At 35.6% G+C, this 24,789-nt stretch overlaps 1 protein-coding gene across 1 annotated transcript in view; it reads right to left on the minus strand.

The window, feature by feature from the left end:
• Nucleotides 1–24,789, minus strand: part of LOC311627582 (uncharacterized protein) — a gene marked incomplete at both ends in the record, with an annotated part of 31,711 nt that overhangs the window by 5,470 nt on the left and 1,452 nt on the right. Inside the window, one exon of the mRNA XM_084894087.1 lies at nt 439–1,472. Within this exon, the coding sequence (XP_084750213.1) occupies nt 439–1,472 (1,034 nt within the window). The remainder of the gene's footprint in view (nt 1–438; nt 1,473–24,789) is intronic.

Consider the following 24,789-nt stretch of genomic DNA (forward strand, 5'->3'; position numbering starts at 1 on the left):
TTAGCAAAAGAGCATATATGCATATCTCATGGACAAGGACAATAGTGTAGTGAAGGCCAAGGGAGGGAGAAGCAGGAGTGGGTGGAGAAGGGCAAAGCGGAGAAACAGAGGAACACCTGCAATAATATCAACATCAAAACTTTTTAATTAAAAATAAGAATATAATGAATCAGAATACAACGCTTTATGAGAACACTAGTTGAAGAGTAAATATTACTTAATTCAGGAATGTTTCACAGAGTAGAATATAATATTTTAGAGAGAACATTTCCATAAGAGGATGAAAGCATTTTAAAGGAGTGAAAATGGTAAGTTATCTTTATTTCTGGAAGTAAATTTAAAATAGTTGACACAAGTTGTTCATGGCATAGTCATCAAGCTGATATTGGAAGGGCAGGCTATGCTTTAAATATTTTTCAGTGATTGAAATTCTCATTCATTTGAAAGTCCAGTTTCTTGCTAATAGCTTTTGGAGGGCATTTTTTACATCTTTGTTTCTGAAGCTATAGATTATAGGGTTAAACATGGGGAAAACAACAGTATAAAACACTGCAACTACCTTATCAGTGTTTAGGGAATAGCTGGTGGTGGGACGTAGATACATAAACAGGAGAGTTCCATAGAATAAGGTGACCGCTATGAGATGGGAAGCACAGGTGGAGAATGTTTTGCTTCTGCCATCTGAGGACTTGATGCTCAAAACAGTGCTGAGGATACAAAAGTAAGAGATAAATATGACCACAAAAGTGCTGGTCTGAATGAAACCACATAAGACAAAGAGCAGAAGCTCATTGATATGGGTGTCTGTACATGATAAAGCCAGGAGAGGCGGGATATCACAGAAAAAGTGGTTGACAATATTGGAGCCACAAAATGGCAGCGTGAATGTGAGGCAGACATGTACCATCGAAGTCATACTACCACTGAGGTAGGCCAGCATGATGAGGCAGACACAGACTCTGCTAGACATGAGGGTAGGATAGAGCAGTGGGTTACAGATGGCTGCATAGCGGTCATATGCCATTGCTGCCAGGATGAGGCACTCAGCATCAGCAAAACAACCAAAGAAAAACATTTGCAGGGCACAGCCAACGAGAGAGATGTTTCTCCTGGATGCTAAGAAATTCACCAGCATTTTAGGAGTGATTGCTGTAGAATAGCTGATATCTAAGAAAGACAAGTTGCTGAGAAAATAATACATGGGGGTTTGCAAGCATGGGTTGATGTTATATAGGATTACTAGACCCATATTTCCCACCACAGTTAGTGTATATACTATGAGAAATGCCAAGAATAATGTGATTCTGAGAGGTAGATAATCTGTGAATCCAACAAGTAGGAACTCAGTTGGCATGGTATAATTACTCTCCAACATCTTCTTGGTTTTCTTGTTCTTCCCATCCAAAATAGATGGTATTGGAGTACGTGAGTTGACATGAATCAATGAATCAAGAATATCTTTATTCTCCCTTCTAAGGAAACAAATAGAAGCACAATAAAATTATAGTCATGACATTCTGTTTAATAGATTTGGTTTGTTTTTATTTTTATCATTTTATTTATTTTTTAATATATGTTTTACTGTTGATAGTATTATAGATATCTCTCATTTCCCCTCCTGTCTTCCTCTACCCAGCCCTTACCCACTACCCTATTCCCCATGCCTATGGGCTATGCATATTAATATATGTTTGTTGTTTTATCTCCTCTCATCCCCCCAACTGACATCAAGCTAAATCAGTCTGTTACCCAAAAACGTAGACATACAATATTTGTAGATTCTACTATGTTTTGAAAATAAAATATATTTTAATAACCACTGCATTTTTAATTATTAAAAGTGTGTACATTTTGGGGATAACTTGTACTAATATATTGACAGAGTCCTTTTTTAAAATTGTTTAAAGTGTTACATATAGTAGTACATATATCTCCTTTTTTCCCCATTGACTTTCCCCCAGCCTTCCCTACCCGCTGTCACATGCCCTCCTCCCACCTCCCCCAGTGTCTTGTGTCCATTGGTTGTGCTTATATGGTCTCACTTCTTACCCAAAGTATTATAGTGTCTATGGTATTGAAATATTTTCTACTGCTGTAAGAATATTATATTATTTTAAAATAAAAAAATGTTAATGCTGAAAGAACCTCAGCAATTATCTAATTTATTCTTTTTCCCCCTTATTTTTCAAATTGGGTGACTAAGTCACATTCACAACATCATTCAACAATTGACATGTTTACTAGTGATTTAAATCTGTGTGTATCTTTTTTCCATAAATGAGTAATGGGATCAAAGTTCAACTTTCCTTCTTTGAGTGTCCATGAAATTAAAACTGTTTAGAGGGTTTGTTGATTAAGACACTGAAATCCCAGAATATTTTATTTCTCTTGAAGGATTCATGCCACACTACTTTGAGCCAAAAGCAGTATAATCTCCTAAAAGAAGATGAGCCCACTGATTTGCAAGAAAAGTTCATCTGACAAAGCTGTTGTTGTGCCCATGAGTGGATTTTTATTTGCTATGCTATTTGAAGTATGACTAAGTATGAAGTATAAGTATCTCTCTTCTCTTCCAATGGCATTGTGCTATAGTGGCTAAACACACATAGGCAAAAGTAAGTTTAACCTCAGATGCCATATCTAATGTTATATAAGTCATTGAACTTCTTTATGAACTTCTAAATTTCTTTGTTTTGTTTAAATTGCGTAATAATATACTATAAGGCTAAGACCAGGATTAAACTAGATAACATAGCACTATTTACAGGGCTCATTATATTATAGATATATTAAAATGCATCAATTATCTATTATTAATACCGTTATAATTATTTATGTTAACATCTGATTTGAAAATCATAAGTTCCCTGACAGTTGTAGAAATGTTGTGCATTTATTTGTTATGATTTTAAATATACTTGATTTGCTTATGACTTAATAAAGTCATTTTGATCTACTTGTATGACTTGTGACATTATTTTGATCTATAGTAAGTACTCACTTATCATAGATAAGTTCTTGAAATTTGGGGGAAATGAAGTAAAACAAAACCAGTTTTGCCCTAGCTTACTTGATATGAACAAGGTTAAGTTCCTACAGGGTCACATCAACATTACTATAAAATGATGCTGAACAAAATAGTGTTATTAGAGGACCTGCTGTATTTGTTTATGGTTTAAATAAAGTTATTCTGATCAAAAGGTGATTTTTTTTGAGGAGGCCATATGAGGATGATGTCATTCAAATTACTGTGCTATTGAGTAGTTATTGATATAAACAGATTGAGGAGCCACTATGACATAATGAACTTTAAAATTTCAGATACCAAGAGTACATGAGGACTTACTGAGTGTTTGGTCTTGGCAAGGCTACTCTTTGCTGACCAACATAGCTCTCCATACACCTTAGGACATTAGTTCCTATCATGTCAAGACTAGTCTTAGTTGGCAGCGGAGACATGAATCAGTCTCATGAAGGAGATCATCTTGCCTGCCAACACCAGTACCTTTCTTCTGATAGGAGAGTATTAAGCTCTAGCAACAAAGGATTTCCATTAATGCTGACAGCCAGACATCAGTGCTTGTGTGCCTTAGCTGACTCCTCCGAGAGCCAACTTGTGCACAGGTACACTTCAACTAACATTAGACTTTATTTCTTTTATTTCCCCTTTGCCTAGAAAAATAGCATAGAGAATCTATCATTAGTTTGGAGTAGTTTATTTATGTTGACTCATTAAGAGATATTATCCTATATGCTATTGGCTTGTGAAATCTTTTTGTTATGAATTACAGTTCCCACAGAGAACTTGCATTTAAAAAATGGCAAAGACGATCTAAGTCTTTGAGCATAACTATACCTCAGACAAAACATGGAACAAACATAACCTAGGCATACTCTCTTTGCCCATGGAGACTAAGGTTTATCCTGCTGATGAAATTTAGCTTAATTCATTTAGCTTACTCAGTTTCATTAGACCATTAGGCACAGTCAGTTTCCCCCTCATAACAATAAGGAACACTATGAATCAAACAGTGAATTTTGGAAACTGTCATGATTATGGTTAGGTTAGAATTATAGCCCCTCACCGACTTATACCCACTTCTCCATCCTACAGAGTTAATGAAGACACATGCTATCTAAGGCAATATTATCTGTGACACTCACACAAGATATTTTGTTGATGCTTTAGATAATCAGTCACTTACCTCAGTATCATCTAGAATTTTGAATTATAGAATTTATTTTGGATAAGACACTGGCAACATTTTCTCTCCAGTTATGGAGCAATGGCATAGTGAATCCATCTTGTAATATATCTTATAAGGAATGAGTATTTATCATGTAGTTTGTGACTAGTGGGACATTGCCCCAAGATAATCCATAACCCCAGAAGGAATTTGGATAAACAATTACTTTATTCCAGTGAAGTGGCTTGAATTATTTATTTTAAATGAGAAAGATAATGAACTGACTGTAAAGTGGCAAGTTACAATATAATATACATATGTCTCCTTCACTGGAGATCTTTGATTAAAAAACATCAACAACAAAAATCCTTAAATTATACCACCAAAGAAAAAGATGTATCCTGTAGATTCTATCATCTCTATCAGATACTTAAAGACACCTTAGGGCATGCATTTAGTTATGTGATGGAGTTCTAAATTATAAGCTCAATGCTATTAAGAAGAATCCAAGGAACCCTAATTTTTGTTTGTTTCTCAATTATCTGAGTGAGTACAAAGAAATATGTCTTGAATGATCAGATATTTGAGTGAGATCTATGACAAAATAAAGCCACCTGGATTTGAATATTAGTTTTGTCATTTCACAACTATGAGACATTGAGCTACTTATTTAATTTTACTTTTATTAATTTGTAAATTGTGAATAATTGACCACTATCATATTCTTGTGTTGACTGAGATAACACATGTAAATACTTAGCACCTTGTTTAGCTGATTTTATTCATTTAATGACTATTAGCTTTCTTTTGCAATTATACAATTATAGCAATAAAATATCTATTTATCTCACTTAAATAAAATAGAAAATCATTAACAAGTAGGATTTTCCAATGAACTCAGTAAATTAATACTTAACAGTAAAAAATAAATCAATGCAATTCACTATAATGTCATTCTAAAAAAAACCCACAATCATATCAGTGGATGAAGAAACAATTATTTAAAATAATAAACATTTAATCATAACAAAATATTTTAGCAAATTAAAAACAGAATTATCACTTCTGAACTTGATAAAGGGAATATACAAAAACCTATAGCTAATATATTTAATGACAAAATGAATCAATGTTTTCCTTCTATGGATATCTGTTTCCTCACCACTTCCATTCTGCATGGTACTGATGGTTCTACCAGTGCAAAAGGCAAAAAAGAAAAATCAAACTAATGAGAAAAATGAATAAAGTTTGGAAGAGAGAAAAATAACACATTAATTCCAAAATTTAAATATATGAAATACCCTTTGTAGTAGTATCAAAACATGAAACACATAGGGGTAAGTATAATGAAATATGTATGAGAACTATATACAGCAAAATATTATCAGCAACAAAATAATGATGAGGGAAATTTAAAATCTCTATAAATGAAGAAATATAATGTGCTTATGGTCTGGAAGACTCATTACTGTTAAGACATCTACTGTCTCCTAATTGATCTACAAATACAAAGTAATACTGATTAACTCCCAGCAGTCCTTTTGTAGAAATTTAAAACCCAAAACTTAGTAGTAAATTTAAAGAACTAAAAACAGCCAAAATTTTGGGAAAAAAACATATTGTAACAAATACTATCTGATTTCAAATGTATTATGAAGCTACAGCAATCAAGCCAGTAATCAAGAATAGTATAAAAAGTTTAGAAATTGATCCAAACATATATGGTCAAATAAATTTTATAAAAAAGTAAATCTATCAATATTAAAAAAGGATAGTGTTTTGGAAAAAAAAACATTAGGACATCAATTAGACATTAATTTGCAGGGTGAAAAGGGAAAAAAAGGAGAGTGGCCAGAGCTGTCTGTAAGGGGTATAATGGAAGTTATTAAACTGCATAAAGTATTCTGTGCTGATTGTGATGGTTATAAAACAATAGGTGATGTCAAAACTCACCAAACTGTCCACCTAAAAACAGTTGGAAACTTACTTTTTTTAGGTTTATTGTACCATAGGTTTATTATACCTATGGTATAATAATTTTTAGTTGGAATTTTTTTATTTATTATTATTTCTGCTTCTTCTTTAAATAACCTTTTTTAAGATTTTAATTTATAATCTCTTGTTCAGTAAGTTCAATCTCCTTTCTTAGCCCTGTTTTATTTATAGTTTAATAATATTATTCTCTTCTTTCTTTATAACATTCTGTACTTCCCCTACTATAACTCACTATGCTGATTTTCTTTCTGTCTCTATTAATTCACATTTCTGGGATCGCAATTACAAATTATTTTTTAAGTATGTTCATATTTTAAGTTAAGTTTCATACATTAGTAAATAAATATTATATATTTGTTAGATGCCAAAAGGAGCAGATTTTTAAGGCTTGAGGTTAGGAACTTTGCAAATCAAGTTTTAAAACAATATTTAACATAATATAACAGATTTTTCTTCACAGGAAGAGATACTTTAACTACTTTGAAGTTTGGAAGATTAGATTTGCTAGAAGATACACACTGAAAATTATACACACAAGTACATATAAGATATACACATGTGTGTATGTGTGTAATCTAAGTGACTAAATAAAATGTTAAATGAAATAGGACATGGAACTTAAGTTGCTAGGTATTCACTCTTTCTTACAAAATTGTTTTCAGATTGACTCTCCCGCTCCCTAACAGTTTGTTCATTGAAAAAAAGCATTTAATAGCTCTATGTCTTGCTTCCCTCAACTATAAAATATGTAACATAATAATGCCAACCACATTGTAGAGGTGAACTGAAAATTCAAATGGAAAATTGTGATATAGTATTTCATGACTGCATATGCATTCTCTATGCAAATAAATTCTCCATGCATCTGACTCTCAATGTGGTTTATTTTACATTGTTTTACTTGTGAATTGAGATATAGAAAATCTATAATTTTACCCCCTTGGAGGATAAGAATTATAGATAATAATTGCAGAAAAATAAGACAATTTTTAAATCATAGAAAAGAAATTCGTTTTTTTACTCAATGTCCGATTTGCTCAGGGTATAGGCTCTTTTTCATTGTTGATAATATTACAGATGTCCATCAACCCTCCCCCCCCCCCACACACACACACAGCCTCCCTCCTTCAAAACTCTGCCCTAACCCAGGACTTCACCACATTATTGTTTGTGCTTATTGGTTATGCATATATGCCCATTATTTCTTTGGTTAATTTCTTCCCATCTGCCCTCATCCCTACCTGAGATATGTCAGTCTGTTCCATGCATCCATGCCAGGAGACCTGTTTTGTTTGTCATTTATTATGTCCATTAGATTCCACATTTAAGTAAGATTATGTGATAGTTGTCATTCAACATAATATTCTCCAGGTCCATCCATGCTGTCACAAAAGTTAATGGTTTTGCTTTAAACATTGTACAATGAATATTAGTTTTATCTTCTCATTAATTTCACTCCAGAACAGGGTTGGATTAGAGATGAAGTTTTCCAGACAAAGGGAGGGTTATAAACACACACACAAACACACACTCATAAACATACCACATACACTGGAAGGGAGAAAAAGAATTTAGTAGTGGGCTATGTTCTTTTGGAAGCATCTAAAAACACAAAAAGATGGGCAATGTAAATAGGCTTTTATTTTTTTTATTTTTTATTTTTTTACATTGGCAAAGTCTTTAAAGTAATACAGAGATTAGGAGCCATCTGATGATGCAATGTTTGGTTCCACATAACTGCCTTTGATCTTATTTTATTTTCCTTTGAGACTGAAACTTTCTGCCTCTGGAGATTTAACTACACAATTAAACAATATAACTTAGTCTCTGTGGTCACCCAATTTTCTTCCAGGAAAACAAAATAAAAGTGGAGCAACATGTATTTTCTCAGAAGGCATCTCAAATTTTTACAAAGAGGTCATTCAAACTTTCACTGCATTCCATCTCATTTAAAAGTGAAAAATTTCTTTGAAAACATTTTCTTTTTAGCTACAACTGAGAAATGCTGATTTAAAAAAGAGAGGGAAAGAAAACCAAAGACTACGCAGGTAAGACAATGGGAAGACAGTGGTAAGGATTTGGTGCTGTTATTCACCAAAATGAACAGGTAGCATGTACTACAATAAGGCATTATTTTGATAACGTAAATTGTAAGTAGAATAATAATTTGAGAGAACATCACAAAGTCAGTCTTTAGGATTGAAGGATGTCAAAAGTTGGCTATTTGAAATTGTCACTATTTTTCTGCTTGGGATACATGAGAACTACTTTTTGGAGGCAATGAATGAATTGGGGAGTTGGAGAATAAACAGAGTGGTGTTGAGGGAAAATGTATCTGAGCCAAAACTACATACTAGTTTAGAAATTGGAATTACACTTTAACAAGAATATCTGTATCCTTCACATTTTGCATATGGGATGATAAGAAAAAATAGAACTCCAAATGTTGGTTGCATTTATAGAAACTTAAGTGAAGTATGTGGAATTGAACAGTAATTTATTGAGAGACCTACAACCCAGGTTCAATGCAGACAATTAATTGATAAATTCAAAGGCTTGTCCATTTGTCTACTAATTTTCTCTAACTTCAGTTATTCTATTAATATTTACTATGCTATCTTACTTTTTTCCCACTTGTGAATGTCCTCATTAAAATTTCTACTGTACTTGTAAACTTTTCAAAACTGATACATTCAACTAGGCTGGCATGGCTCAGTGGTTGAGCATCAACCTATGAACCAGGAGGTCACAGTTTGATTCCCAACCAGGGCATATGCCAGTTACAGGCTCAATCCCTAGAAGGGATTGTGCAAAAATGTAGCCATTCAAGTATTCTCTGTCATTATTGATGTTTCTATCTCTCTAGCCCTCTACCTTCTTCTTTGAAATCAATAAAAATATTTTATTAAAAAAAAAGAGACATTCAACTTAATATGAGCTTAAGCAAACTATATGTGTAATACATGATGAGAACTAATTATACTTTGGTGACCAAATTCATCCTGCTGGGACAAGCAGACACGTTGGAGCTACAGATTATCCTCTTTGTGCTCTTTTTTGCCATTTACACACTGACAGTTTCGGGGAATGTTGGAATGATCCTCTTAATCAGGGCTGATTCCAGACTCCACACACCCATGTATTTCTTCCTGGCTAACCTGTCCTTTGTGGATGTTTGTTATTCATCCACCATCACCCCAAAGATGCTGGTGGATCTATTGTCAGAGAAGAAAACCATCTCCTTTGCTGGCTGCTTTCTGCAGATGTACTTCTTTATCGCCTTGGCCACAACTGAATGCATCCTCTTTGGCTTAATGGCCTATGACCGGTATGTGGCCATATGCAACCCTCTACTGTACCCCTTGGTCATGACCAGGACAGTCTGCCTTAAAATGGCAGCAGGGGCTTTGAACTCCGTTATACATACAAGTTATATAAGCAATTTGCCTTTCTGCAGTTCCAATGTCATCCACCACTTCTTCTGTGATAGCCCTCCTCTCTTCAAGCTCTCGTGTTCTGACACACGTTTGAATGAGAGCATCATTTCTACTTTTGTTGGAGTAAATCTGGTGGGGGTTCTGCTGGTCATTCTCACCTCCTACTCCTACATTCTCTATTCCATCTTTCGTATGCATTCAGGGGAGGGGAGACACAAAGCTTTCTCAACGTGTATCTCTCACCTGACAGCCATAATTCTGTTCTATTCCACCATCATATATACTTACCTGAGACCAACAACCAGCTACTCTCTGGGTCAGGACAAAGTGGCTTCCGTGTTCTACACGGTGGTGATCCCTATGTTGAATCCTCTGATCTACAGCCTCAGGAATAAGGAAGTGAAGAAGGCTTTATGGAATGTAATCACCAGAAAAAGGATCCCTCATTGCTGTGATTAATTGGTTAGTTTTCTGAACATAGCAGAGTATTTAAGGAACTTGAAAACGCTATTCAAGCCTACAGTTTTTCATAAGAATATTTCCAAGTAATCATGTTTTGTAACACTGAAACATATATATTGTATAAGAAAAGCTACCTTAATTTACCTAAGCATAATGTAAATTACCAAACTTATGTAAGACCATGGACACTCATCTAAACCATTCTTCATCCTCTCTGGATGCTCAAAAATAAGGCCTGTTTGTAATAAAATCTTGCCTATTGAAATAAAGGTGTAGACTACTTAGCAACATAAATCATAATATCACATGAAACTAGCCATAGAAAATATTTGTATTTATTCATAAACTACTTCCCTGTGCTTTATTATTTGCAAAGACTATTATATAGAACATATCAAAAATGCTTAAATTTAAAATATTTTAATGTTATGTATTAAATTATCCCCTCATAGAATAATCAAATAAAATTTCAGAACTACAGTTTAAATTGCAACTGTAAACTCACCAGCTTTTATTTCCCTTATATTTCCCTTACAAACTCCAGTTATAAAATAACAAGTAATGGGGATGTAATGTAAAGCATGGTGACAATAGTTAATATGACTATACTGCATATTTAAAAGTTGCAAAGATAGTAGATCTTAAAACTCTTCATCATGAGGAAAAAATTTGTAAATATGTATAATGATGGATGATAAGCTAGACTTACTGTGGTGATCATTTCAGAGTCTATATATATATATTGATTTATTATATTTTTCAACTGACACTAATATACTGTTATATGTTAATTATTCCTCAAGAATAAAAAATTTAAAAAAGTTAAACATTATTAACATGAAGGTAGCAAGGAGTTGGCTTAGTACAACTCTGGAGAAAAGTGAGTGGGAATCAAGGCTTGCTAAAAAAAAAAAAAAAAGACGGCAACACTTATGAAGGAAAATTCATAATAAGGAAGTAAAGAAGACTTTATGGAATGCAATCACCAGGAAAAGGATGCCTCTATTTCTGTGATTGTTTGATAATTTTTCTGAACTAAGTAGAATATTTAATTATCTTTTAAAGGCTGGTTCAAGGCTACAGTTTTTGAGTAGAATTATTTTTGTAGTAATTACATTCTATAATTTTACAGTATATATATCATACAAGGTAATCACCTTATATTTACCTAAGTTATGACAAATTTAAAAAGTTATTTATGATCCTGTTTCCATATCTAATCATTCTGTATCTTCACTGAATCTCCAAAAATGAAGTCTATTGTAATAAAATATTGCCTAGGGAAATAAAGATATAAAGTCTTAAGCAACAAAAGTCACAATATCACATGATGCTAGCCATAGAAAATGTGTAAATATCAAATGTTTTTCCTGTGCGTTATTATTTGCCATATAAGATTTGTAAAGAATGTTATATATTACACATGTAGAAAATGCTTTAAAATTAACATAGTTCCATTTAATTTATCAAATTATTCCAGGTAGGATGCTTAAATAAAATTTCAAAACTTTAGTTTTCATTGAAAATGTAAATTCCAGCTTCTATTTCCATTATTCCTCCATATACATAGATCTTTATTAAAGAATGTGTGAATTTGTACAAATGTGTGTGTGTGATTAGAATGCATCAATGATAGTTTTCCTGTTCCCTTCCCTTCTTAAAAATGCCCAACCCTTCACTTCCTTTCTCTCTCATGGGACTGGCGCATACACATAAAACCACATATACACAGAATCAGCTACAGCATAGTGTTTATCAATGCAAGGTTCCAGAGAAGAAGGATCAATGTTTAGTGGAAGAATGGGACACATATTCTTTAATTTTTTAAAAATTAAAATGGTTAAGACTAGGGACAGGGATCAGGTAGAGGGGAAGAGAAGAGGCAGAATAGAAGGGGTCATTGGGGCAGGGAGGAAGGAGACATATATAATATTTTCAACAATAAAGTATTTTTAGTAAAATAGATTTTGATTTATACCTTTAATATTGTAGTCTTTTAAAATATTTAAATTACAGAATATTCAACAATCTTAACTAATATAATCCAATATGTGGAAATCTAAATCAACAATGGAATCATTATCTTTGTCAGGTAAGTCAATGGTAAACAAATATATGTAGTGCATTTATTCAAACACTTTTTCTCATAGTATTTACTTTGGTAATAGTGAAGTGACATGTGACAAAATAAAACTTACCCTTCATGGCATAAACTGCAAATCCCTTTGATTAATACCAAATTTATACCCAGTGAAGAGACTACAATCTTCAGAACACTAGAGCTTATCTCTTATGAGACTTCTGTGAAAGTCAATATCTTTATTACTTCATAAGGTAATTAGAAGAAAAAACACAATAAATAAATATACCCTAAGAATCCTGAAACACTGGTAGAAAATAATACTAGTATACGTACTCCTATGTTCATAGCAGTGTTACAACAGCTAAGACTTGGAAATAGGCCAAGTACCCATCAATAGATGAGTGGATACAAAAGCTGTGGTACAGTTACACAATGGAATACTGTGAAACTGTAAAAAGAAGAAGTTCTTACTTTTTGAGACAACATAAAGGAAACTGGGGAATATTATGTTCAATGAAATAAGCCAGTCAGACAAATAAGATCACATGATCTCACTTTTCTGTGGAATCTAATGAACAAAATAAATTGATGAACAAACTGGGTCCAGAGACATGGAAGCATCTAACAGAGGGATGAATCTCAAGGGGAGGGAGCAGGAAGAGATCAATCAAGTAAGTTATATGATACATGCAGAGCCCATAGACACAGACAATACTGCAGTGAAGTCCTGGATTAGAGTGTGAGCCGGGTAGAGCAGAGTAATAGGGGTAAATTGGGGGACATGTGTAATACTCAACACAATAAGGATAAATTGAAAAACGGTCTGCACTGATGCCAGTCAGTTTTTAATGGCATGATGTTATCTTAGAGTGTTATTTTTATTAAATTTGCTAGTATCCTGGTGCATGAAATTCATGCATGCAAGGGGTGTGTCCCTCAGCCTGGTCTGTACCCTCTACAATCTGGGACCCCTTTGGGGATGTCCAACTGCCAGTTTATGCCTGATCTCTGCGGCATCAGGCCAAACCTGGGAGTCAGACATCCCTCTCACAATCTGGGACTGCTATTTCCTAACTGCTCACTTGCCTCCCAGCCTGACTGCCCCTAACCACTCTGCATGCTGGCCTGCTCACCCTCAACTGCCCCCCGTCTGCCGACCTGCTAGCTGCACCTGCCCTCCCCACCAGCCTGCTCACCCCCAACTGCTCCCCTGCCATCCTTCTCACACTCAATTACCCCCCCCCACTGGCCTAATTGCCCCCAACTGACACCCACTGATGGCCTGCTCACCTCCAACTGGCCCCCCTTGCCAGCCTGATCACCCCCAATCTCTTCCTCGTAAACTCTATCACCCCCAACACCCTGTATCACCACCCTGATTGCCCACAACTGCCGTCCCATCCTTGCCTGATCACCCAAAACTGCCCTCCCCTCTCGGGCTGTAACCACGTCTACCTCGGGCCCACCACCATGGCTTTGTCCAGAATAATGTCCAGAAGATCTTTTGGAAAGTCTCCCAGCATAATTAGCATATAACCCTTTTATAAGTACAATTAGAGGCCTGGTGCACTGGTAGGGTCTGGCTGGTTTTCCCTGAATGGTGTCCCAGATCAGGGTGAGGGTCCCCACTGGGGATGGTGTTAGCCTGAGTGAGAGTGGGGGCAGTTTTCAAGCCAGCCATGCCCTCATGGGCTGAGGGTCCCTGCTCAGAGGGCGTGGCCAGCCTGGGTGAGAGGCTGAGGGCCATTTTCAGCTGGCAACACTCCCATGAGGGTGGGGGTCTACCTTGGGGTGCCTGGCATCTGTGGTGAGGGGCTGATAGCTGTTTGCAGGCTGCCATGCCCCTCCATGGAGATCCTCACCGCATGGGGGCATAGCCAGCCTGGATAAGGGGCTCAGGGCTATTTTTAGACTAAGATGACCCCCAATGGGGACCCTCACCCCAATGGTGGTTTGGCCAGCCTTGGTGAGGGGCTGAGGGCCATTTGCAGACCCCTCCCTTGGTGGTCTGTCCAAGCAATGCAAGCCTCCTGGGCACTCAGGCCAGCTCTGTGGCTGCCACCCACAGGCACCTCCTTCAGTGGCTGGCCAGGGAGGGTAGGAAGCTTGAGTCACCCCCGACAATGTAGGAAACCAAGCTTCCTCCATCCTGGGGCGATCCAAGCCACCTGCCTGTTCTGGCTGGCTCAGTGGTCACAGCATTCTTTTTCCTGCTAATTTGCATATTTTCTCCTGATTGGCTGTGGGAGATACAAACGAATGGTCAATTACCATATTTCTCTCTTATTAGTAAAATTCAGTAACATTGCTTAATAAAATGATATAGACTTCAGATATATAGTTCTATTATACATCATCTCTATATTATATTGTGTTTATCACCCACGTAAAATCTTTTTCCATCACCATTTATCCAAAATGTACCCTCTTTTAACTCCCCACAGGCCCCTTTCAGTATCTTTCATGATGTTACAGAGTTTTCTTTACTAGCACAAGAACTCCACAGGCTCTGATGTTAGGAGATTAGATTTACTAGAAGATACACAAGTATTTGTATATGTGTGCATATGCATATATATACCAGAAAAATCTTCTGATTGAGATAAAATGAAACTATACAGAAAAATTAGATATTTGGGTGTTAATTTTTCTGTTGAAGCCTGCACTCAAGTCAATTTTTTCACTTCCCAATAGTTTGTCCATTGTAATGTCAAGTCTTGTTTATTTATCTGCAAAATGTAACACTAATAACACTTCTCTCAAAAACTGGTGTAGAAAATTAAGAATCTAAGTAGGAAAGTGTAATACAGAACTCAATGCATGGTGAGTTCTCTCTGCCAGTAGATTCTCCATGCAAATGGACACCCAATGTGCTTTATTCAACCTGGTTTTACCTGCATACTTAGCTCTGGAAAAACTGTGCTATCATCTGCTTCTATGATAAGAATAAAGGACAATAATGGCAATAAGCTAAAACAACCTCAAAATAATAAAAAATTAATTTGATTTCCTTATTCATTATCCTATTTTATCAGAGTATAATTTTTTTAAAAACACTATACAATGTATTTAGTTAGTTCTTCCTTGTCATTAATTCCACTCAGGAAAAGAATAGGACTGAAGTTTAAACTGCTTCATCCCCACACATAGAGAATACTGCAGGTAAAGGGAGAATAAGAATTTGGTAGTATACTATAACCCTTTGAAAAGGGCTAAAAATACAAAGAGAGAGGCAATGTAAACAGACGATTTCTTCTTGACATTGTAAAAGTCTTTAAGGTGATTCAGAGGTCAGGAACCACTTCATGATGCAATGTTTGATTCCACATTACTGAGTGTGATTATATCTTATTTTATTTTGTGCCTGGGAGTTTCTGCCGTTAGAGGATTGACTACACAATTAAACACTATAATAGAGTCCCCATGGTCACCCAATTCTCTTCCAGGAAAACAAAATAAAAGTGCAGCAACATGTATTTACTCAGGCGGATTCTCACACTTTTACTAGTAAGTAACTCAAATATTATACTGCCTTTCAATTCCTTTACAGAGTGAAATTTTTCTTTTAATTTTTAAGCTCCAACTAAGAGCCCCTAATAAAAATGAAAATAATAATCTGATGAGTAAGAAAGACACTGGGGAAGGACATTACAAAATTTCTTGCTGTTATTCACTGAGGTGGACAGGTACTGTGTCTGCACCTACACGACATTCATTTGATTGTGAAGTTTGTATCAAGAATGATAATTTAGTTTATTTTTAAAACTACAAAATCATCCTTTAATAGACAATAAACTCCAAAATATTAGATATTTGAAACGGACACTATTTTTGTTGCTTGAGGTACACAAGAAATTTCTGGGAGGCAGTGCAATAATTTTAGAATAAACAGAGTGGTCTTGAGAAATAAACAATGGATTTGTGTTAAATGCACACACCTTTCAGGGACTGGGAGAGACGAAGGCAGCAATATGTGTATCCTTTGCATTGTGAATGTGGGCAGGTAGAGAACAACATCTGTTGCATTTGAAGAAACATTAAGTGGAGTACCTGGATTGAGACCAGCAATCTGAGGAACCTCATAACAGGCTGAATAAGGTCAATTGCTTCATAATTTAAATACTTCTCTGTTTCTCCACTATTTTTTTCTCTTTCTTTAGTCACTCTACTTACTATACTATTGTATATTTACCTAAGGGTTTTATTTTTCATGTGGGAATAGCCTCATTAACATTTCTACTGCTTCCTGTATCTTTTGGAGTGGGAAATATCTACATCTATACAAGCTTAAGCAAACTATATGTGTAAGACAAGATGAAAACTAATTACACTTTGGTGACAGAGTTCATCCTGCTGGGATTAGCAGACACTCAGGAGCTACAGATTATCCTCTTTGTGCTCTTTTCTGTCATTTACACACTGACAGTTTGGGGGAATGTTGGGATGATCCTCTTAATCATGGCTGATTCCAAACTCCACACACCCATGTATTTCTTCCTGGCTAACCTGTCCTTTGTGGATGTTTGTTATTCATCCACCATCACCCCAAAGATGCTGGTGGATCTATTGTCAGAGAAGAAAACCATCTCCTTTGCTGGCTGCTTTCTGCAGCTGTACTTCTTTATCGCCTTGGCCACAACTGAATGCATCCTCTTTGGCTTAATGGCCTATGACCGGTATGTGGCCATATGCAACCCTCTAGTATACCCCTTGGTCATGACCAGGACAGTCTGCCTTAAAATGGCAGCAGGAGCTTTGTCAGCAGGACTGTTGAACTCCATGGTGAACACAAGCTATGTCAGCAGCCTGCCATTCTGCAGTTCCAATGTCATCCAGCACTTCTTCTGTGACAGCCCTCCTCTCTTTAAGCTCTCCTGTTCTGACACACGCCTGAATGAGAGCATCATTTCTACTTTTGCCGGAGTGAATATGGTCGGAACTCTGCTGGTCACCCTCACCTCTTACTGCTACATTCTCTTCTCCATCTTTCGCATGCATTCAGGGGAAGGGAGGCACAAAGCTTTCTCAACGTGTGTCTCTCACTTGACAGCCATAATCCTGTTCTATTCATCCGCCATCTATACTTACCTGAGACCTAGTTCCAGCTACTCCCTGGGTCAGGACAAAGTGGCTTCAGTGTTCTACACGGTGGTGATCCCTATGTTGAACCCTCTCATCTACAGCCTCAGGAATAAGGAAGTGAAGAGGGCTTTATGGAATGTAATCACCAGGAAAAGGATCCCTTCATTTCTGTGATTGTTTGGTTAATTTTCTGAACCTAGAAGAGTATTTAAGCAATTTGCAAATCCTATTCAAGCCTAAATTTTTCATGAGAATATTTCTAATTATGCCCTTTACTATACAAGTATATTAGCAAACTTCTATAAAACCATGAAATGTTTATGTAATCATATTGTGTCTTCCTGACTTCTAAATAATAAGGCCTGTTTAAAATATTTAAAATATTAAAATATTTAAAATGTTTAAAATATTACCTAAGGAAACAAAGGTATTGGGTGTTTAGAGACAAAAGTCACAATATTCAATAAAACTAGCTATAGTAAACATTGGTAATTGCACATTTATATTTTTCTCATTATTCTTTTTTCACCATTTGTGATTTCCAAGAGAATACTATCTATTACTTGTGAAATTTTGTTAAATTGAAAATGTTATCCATCTTTAAATATTGAATTGTTTCCTGGAAAAATATTTAAATTTCAAGATTACAATTTTTACCACTATAAACTCCCCAGCTTTTATTTTTTTCATTACACATATATACACACACATATATTCTTTAAATAGTAAATCTGATTTTGTGGAAAAGTGTAATTTGAGAATACCACTGTCTGGTTAGAATATTTCAGTTACCACCTCCATTTCCTTCTCTTCTCTTTAAAAATTTCCAGTTCTCTTACTTCCTCTCTCTCAAACTGACACACACACAGTAATCCACACACATACACATTTGGCTGCTGCAAAGTTTACTCCATGAAGACTTAAAGGGATGAATGTACCACATATTACTTACTATAGCTCATGGATTTCTTACAAATGGAAATACTCTATAAATTTCTATAAATATTAATAAATTTAATAAAATATATTAAAATAAACCTTATTATTAAAATTTAAAAAGTGTGGTTTGAGAAAACTGCTGTTTGGTTAGAATGTTCCAGTTACCACCTCCATTTCCTTCCCTTCTCCTCAAATGTTTGAAAGATGAATCTACTTTGAGATTTGGGATTTTAGACATATATTTTAAGATGTGTTATCTATTCTCTAATTCAGTTTTTCTACATTTAATTCATCTCATTTAAAAGATCTACTGAGATTATCAGCTTTGGGAGTTATTGTCTTTAATGATGTTTCTTACTTTTTAATTCATTAAATGCAAGCTTCTTATATAAATTTCATTTCTGAAAACCAATAATATTTCAAAAATTTATTTTTATCATATGTTCTTGCTTATTGTTCAATACATTTATATGCAAAATTTTGCAATTTTTTACACCCCTTAACTAAAAAAAAATTAAAATATAAAAGCATTAAGACCTCTAGCTGTATTGGCTTAGTGTGTAGAGCATCAGCCTGCAGACCAAGTCTTATTCCAGTCAAGGACATATACCTCAATTTCAGGCTACTTCCCGGCCCAGGCCCTGGTCAGGGCTCATGCAGAAGGTAACCAATAGATGTGTTTTTCTCACATCTATATTTTTCTCTGTCTTTCCCTCTCTCTAAAATCAATGGAAAAATATCCTCAAGTGAAGATTAAGAAAAAAAGAAAAGCATTAAGAGACTTGTAATTTTATATTGTGTATATGTGTGATTTTTATCATTCTGTTATTTCTTCTGTCTGTGACAATATTTATAAAAGCCTCCCCTATGAAGGTAATGTTCATTTTGCCTTTTTGCAATACTATCTCCACTGCTTCTGGTTTTTATATTTCTAGGCTTTTATTTTACTGAAATGTTTACTGTTACTACATTCCCCAAATATACATATATCAATCAATGTTTTGCTTTATTCAATAGTTTTGGGTAATTTACTTATTAACATTAATGAATTTTGAAATGTATGACTTTAGGCTATGTTTTAATCAATATATTTATCAGTAATTAGATGAGGCCAAAGAGAGAATAGCTCTCAAAACCAGTGACCAAGTTAGAAAGTATGCAAGCAAGCTGAAAGGAGTAAAATAATCAATATTCAAGAGTCACAAATTCAAATGAACAACTAAATATAATCGTTAGTAAACAGAGCCCTGCATTTTGGCAGAAAAATATGAGTACAGTTTTATGTAATCATATAAAAATAATGTTAAATTTAGTTTGTAGATTGTACAGTAATATGGGCATTGTAACTTTCATTGATCTATTATAAATGATCTATTATATATTGTTTTCATATATATTGAAAACAATAATTAGGTAAAGGCTGGATCTGAGATTAAGTGAAAGCATATTCCCATTTAACTCCACAGTGATCAAGTAAAATCAAATGTATGTGTTAATTGATAGTCGCTAAGTTTTAATAAACAGAAATAAATATTATGTTCAAAAGGCCATGCTTAAGTGGTTGGGTGCAGGGCAAAAAAATCAAATACAAACTCTCTATGGGAGTAATGTGCAAAAAAACTTACTTGAAAAAATGCAGTTTTATTGAAATATATAGCTTCATAGAAACATTATTAAATAGTCATATCAGAAATGTATGGAATGCATGTCAAATAGAATGTGTAGATCAGAAAGCAGAAATGTGGATATGTGTTGCTAATTTTAGATATAACTTACTGCTTTAGCTGAGAAATGGAAATGTATTATCTTTAGGGTTTTCTTAAGTTTTTGTGATTAAATCCTGTTGTGAAAACATTGCATATATCCGTGAACTACCCCTAAATCTTGAAGAGTCCTTGGTATATTTCAGCCACTATCAAAACTGATTGCATCAAGAACTGAAGAAAGAGGTGATGAATATTGTCCAAATGATTTTGAGGTTTTGCAAACAGATCACCCTGATGGAGATGTGTGTGAAAAACTCTAAGTGTCTGGATTGAGCTCCAAACCCTCAACCTCCTGAAATTGTAAGGTCATATTACCATGTGTAGTTCAATAAACCAATATAATAAAATATGATGTACTGGCTAAGTTTGTGTTGAGGGTGTGTCAGATTCATTAATACACCGGGAAGAGAAATAGAAAGATGAAAAAGGTACAGGCTTAGAGAGGATATATCAATAGAAGCTTTATTTATAAAGCCGAAAAACATAATGATCAGCATAAACAGGTTAAAGTTGAGGTTTTATTTAACAAATCATCACGCCTAAATCATGTGCCACTTAAGAGGATTGTGCGTCAGAATAAGCTGTGTGCTGGATTTGGTAAGAGGTAGTAAAAAAGAAAAATAAATAAACAGCATACTTAAAGAGTGAGTGATAAATTATATCCGTGGCTGAGTGTAATGACATTGCTTTATTCTCTATTAAGCACAGTAATTCTATATAATGAAAGGGTAGTATGTAAATTGACCAAATGGTGGAACAACTGGTAGCTGTAATGTGCACTGTCCACCCGGGGGGCAGATACTCACAGCAGGAGCTGCCCACTGGTGGTCAGTGTGCTCTCCCAGTGGGAGTGCAGTTCAGTCAGAAGCTGGGCTGACTGCTGACAAGCACAGCAGCAGTGGTAGGAACCTCTCACACCTCCATAGCAGGGCTAAAAATGTAAGGGTGTCGGTCAGTCTGACATTCCCCAAGAGCTCCAGGATTGTGAAAGTGCACAGGCCAGGCTGAGGGGAACCCCCCTCCAGTGCTCGAATGACATGCACTGGGTCTCTAGTATGTAAATAAAGTTGAGTCCCTGAGAGCAGATTTTGTCCAAGAGGTTGATTCCAGTGTAGGGATCACAGACATCTTGTGATTTGTCCCTTGTTAATATCACTGTCTTTATCAAAAGTGCAGGCTGTGACTCCATTCTGCTCACCTTCTTGGTCAATAGCAGTATTGTTCCTGTCAAGAATATTTCATTTTGTCTTCAGGAATGTTTTTAGCAAAACTGTTTACCCTTGTGTGGATTCAGATTGATTTCTGACGTTGCATTCTTGCATTTATAAGTGGCGTTAGGAAAAAAGCACCAGGACCAATAACAACGCATTTGCACATTGCTACTTACTCTGAGATCTGCAATTTATTAAAATATTTCAAAAGAAACTGTGAATTAACCAGCATCCAACAACATTGGGCTTAGTTACACATTATGCAACATAGAACGCCATTATCGCTAAGCAATTTTGAGCAAGCAAGAAGAGCAAAGGTGGAGACATCACATTTCCTGATTTCAAACTACAGGGTAGGGCAACAGTAGCTTTACAGTTGTTCATTTTGGAAAATAATACAATAAGTAATAAATCATAATGCAAGAATAAATGAGTTTTTCATACTCAAACTGTAAACTTACTTTTACCCTACCCTGCATATTACAAAATTGAGGAATCAAAAGAGTATGGTATTGGCATTCAAATAGACACATACAACAGTGGAACAAAATAGAAATTCCATAAACAAGGACACCAACAACACAGAAGGGGGGGAAATGGTCTCTTCAATAAATGGTTCTATAACTACATGCAAAAAAAAAAAATTTGAATTTCTATTTTATACCACTCACAAAAATTAAATTGAAATGTATTAAGGACATTTATATTACAACATATAAAAAATCAACTCAAATTAGATTTAATGACTTAAATATCTAATGAGGGGTTAATATTCAAATATCTCTATAATATAGAGCCAGGGTGTACAAACTGATCATGACCAAAGGCTGACCATCTGGAAATCAGCGCTGGTTGTCATGGTGACACAGCACTGACTACAGCAGCTGCAGACTGGATGACCCAGCACTGACTGCTGAGGGAGCTGCGAATCAAGCTCAGATTGAGACCTGAAGAGAGAAGCAGGGGCTGATCTGTAGTGTGTCTGAAAGCTTTTAACCAGTACTTGCCTCTCTCTTTCCCTCTGAGCCTGGCGAGCAGCCCTGCCTCCATGTCTCTTTGATGATGGGCCCAGAGATGCTGACTGGCATAGAAACTAGCCAATCAGAACCAAATTTGCATCAACTGTGAGGATACAGTGGCTGCCTAGGAGGTGGAGATTTTGGCACTGACTGGCATAGAAACTGACCAATTAGAACCAAATTGGCCAGCCTAGGAGGGCCATTGAGGTCAAGATCAGGCCAGCAGGAGAGGGCAGTTGAAGGTAATCAAGCAAGCAGAGGCAATTAGGGGTGATCAGGCAGGCAGGCAGGCAGGTTGAGCAGTTAGGAGCCAGCAGTTCTAGATTGTGATGTCTGACTGCTGGTTTAGGCCTGGTCAGAATCAGGCATAGGCCAGGCTGGGGAAACCACCCCCCCCACACAATTAGTGCATGAATTTCATGAACCAGGCCTCTAATTATATATATATATATATATATATATATATATATATATATATATATATATATATATAATAACTCATAAAACTCAATAGGAAAAAAAATCACAGTAACTGAAGGGTTCGCAGTGGGCTAGGGTCATACATATATCATAGGGTCATATGAAATGAGGCCATAATGTATCAGAAAAAATTTTATTCCAGGCACCCCTTGGAGGTAGGTGAAGTCTGACAAAAAGAAGTCAGCCAAGAGACGAGAGAGAGAGAGAGAGAGAGAGAGAGAGAGAGAGAGAGAGAGAGAGAATCAATTGTAATAATCTGAATAATAAAGATTTATTTAAAAATCGCTAAAACTGGTTTGGTTTGGCTCAGTGGATAGAGTGTCAGCCTGCAGACGAAAAGGTCCCAAGTTTGATTCAGGTCAAGGGCATGTACCTTGGTTGTGGGCACATCCCCAGTAGGGGGTGTGCAAAAGACAGCTGATCATTGATTCTCTCTCATCGATGTTTCTAACTCACTATCCCCTCTCTCTTACTCTCTGTAAAAAATCAATAAAATATAAATTTTTAAAAATAAAATAAAAAATAAATAAAAGAAGTCAGCAGTGACTGAAGGGAGAGAAAGATGTTTATTAATCCTTGCTGGCTGGTCTGTCCCATGCCAGGTGTCTAGTCATTATCTGGGCTATGCGGTGTTAAAGGCTACAAGCTTTCTGCAAAATATCTGCTAAGCACATTAAGTTTTCTGCGCTCCATTTTATTCTCTGTAACCCTTTCAGTAACTATATTTAAAAATGGGAAAAGGACCTGAATAGACATTGGAAGATGACCGAGTTCACATGATTTTGGTGCCTCACTAGACATGTAGGTAAAGGACATCGATAATGACTAATATGTTATATTTTCTAATGTGGCTGTTTTTTAAATATATTATTTATTTTTTAAAATATGTTTTATGGTTTTCAGAGAGGAAGGGAGAAGCAGAGAGATATAAACATCAATGATGAGAGAGAATCATTGATAGGCTGCCTCCTGCATGCCCCTTATTGGGAATAAACCCACAACCTGAGCATGTGTTCTGAACAGGAATCAAACCATGACCCCCTGGCTCATAGGTTGATGCTAAAACGCTGAGCCACACTGGGTGGGCATGGCTGGTTTTATGTATGACAAAATTTGGAATCATAGCAGAAGAAAATCCTATGACCACTGCTTACAATAAATACACGGCTACACTCCTGGTCTTGGCCACTATCATCCCTCACATGGATTACTACAACCACTTCCTAACTCATGTCTCCGCTTCCACCCTTGCCCTCACTAATGTTCTTTGTGTTCTTATTTCATACCACCTTTCAAGCATTTTACTCACCTCCTGCAATGTAAGAAACACAATTTACATCGTTAATGATTTTGAAAGATGCAATGACATGGTTGTACATTATGGAGTCCCTAAAAAGCCCATGTGTTCTATGTAGATTGCTTCATGGTTGGAGCTGGAGATGCACCAGTAAGTGATAAGACAAATGCCCTGAAACCATGGACTTCATGAAAGAAAAAGAAGACAAGATATGGAAAAAAATTAAATGTAGTATGATAAGGGGGAAATAGAGAGCATTACATTAGAAATATTTAGCTTTGCCTGCAAAAATAATGGGTCACCTTTCATAGAATGTGACACAGTAATGAGTCTAAAAGATAAACAAGAGTTTGACAGTCAGACATGTCACCGAGCTACAGGGTAAAAGTTGCCGGTGTCTCCTGAAGGTTTCAGCACTGTATCTTACAGTTAGATATTTATTAAATGCTTCAGTAAATAGAGAAAAGTTGGTGCATGTAATGATTATTGCATAGCTTACCAAATATTTAGAGCAATAATAACAAGTAACCATATCTTCTCACTTCTATTTTCAAACCTTCATAAAGTCCTTCTCCCTTCCTCACATTTAGATATAGAAACTTGAGACTTGTTATACTCTATCCCCTTGTCCAAATTCATTTTTTTCTTATGTTAATATCTGTAATTACAGATAAATCCGATCCTTGGCCTGAACAGAGAGCTTTAGCATATAAACAACCAAGATGATGCTTAAATTGTAGGTAATAATCATGTTACATTATTTGAGGTTAAGAAATGGTGTTTAAAATATAAAAGCTGTTTAAGTTATAAAGGCTGAAGAGTTTATATTGG

This window comes from Pipistrellus hanaki (assembly GCF_964339955.1).
Source record: "Pipistrellus hanaki genome assembly, chromosome: 9".
Classification (NCBI taxonomy): Eukaryota; Metazoa; Chordata; class Mammalia; order Chiroptera; family Vespertilionidae; genus Pipistrellus; species Pipistrellus hanaki.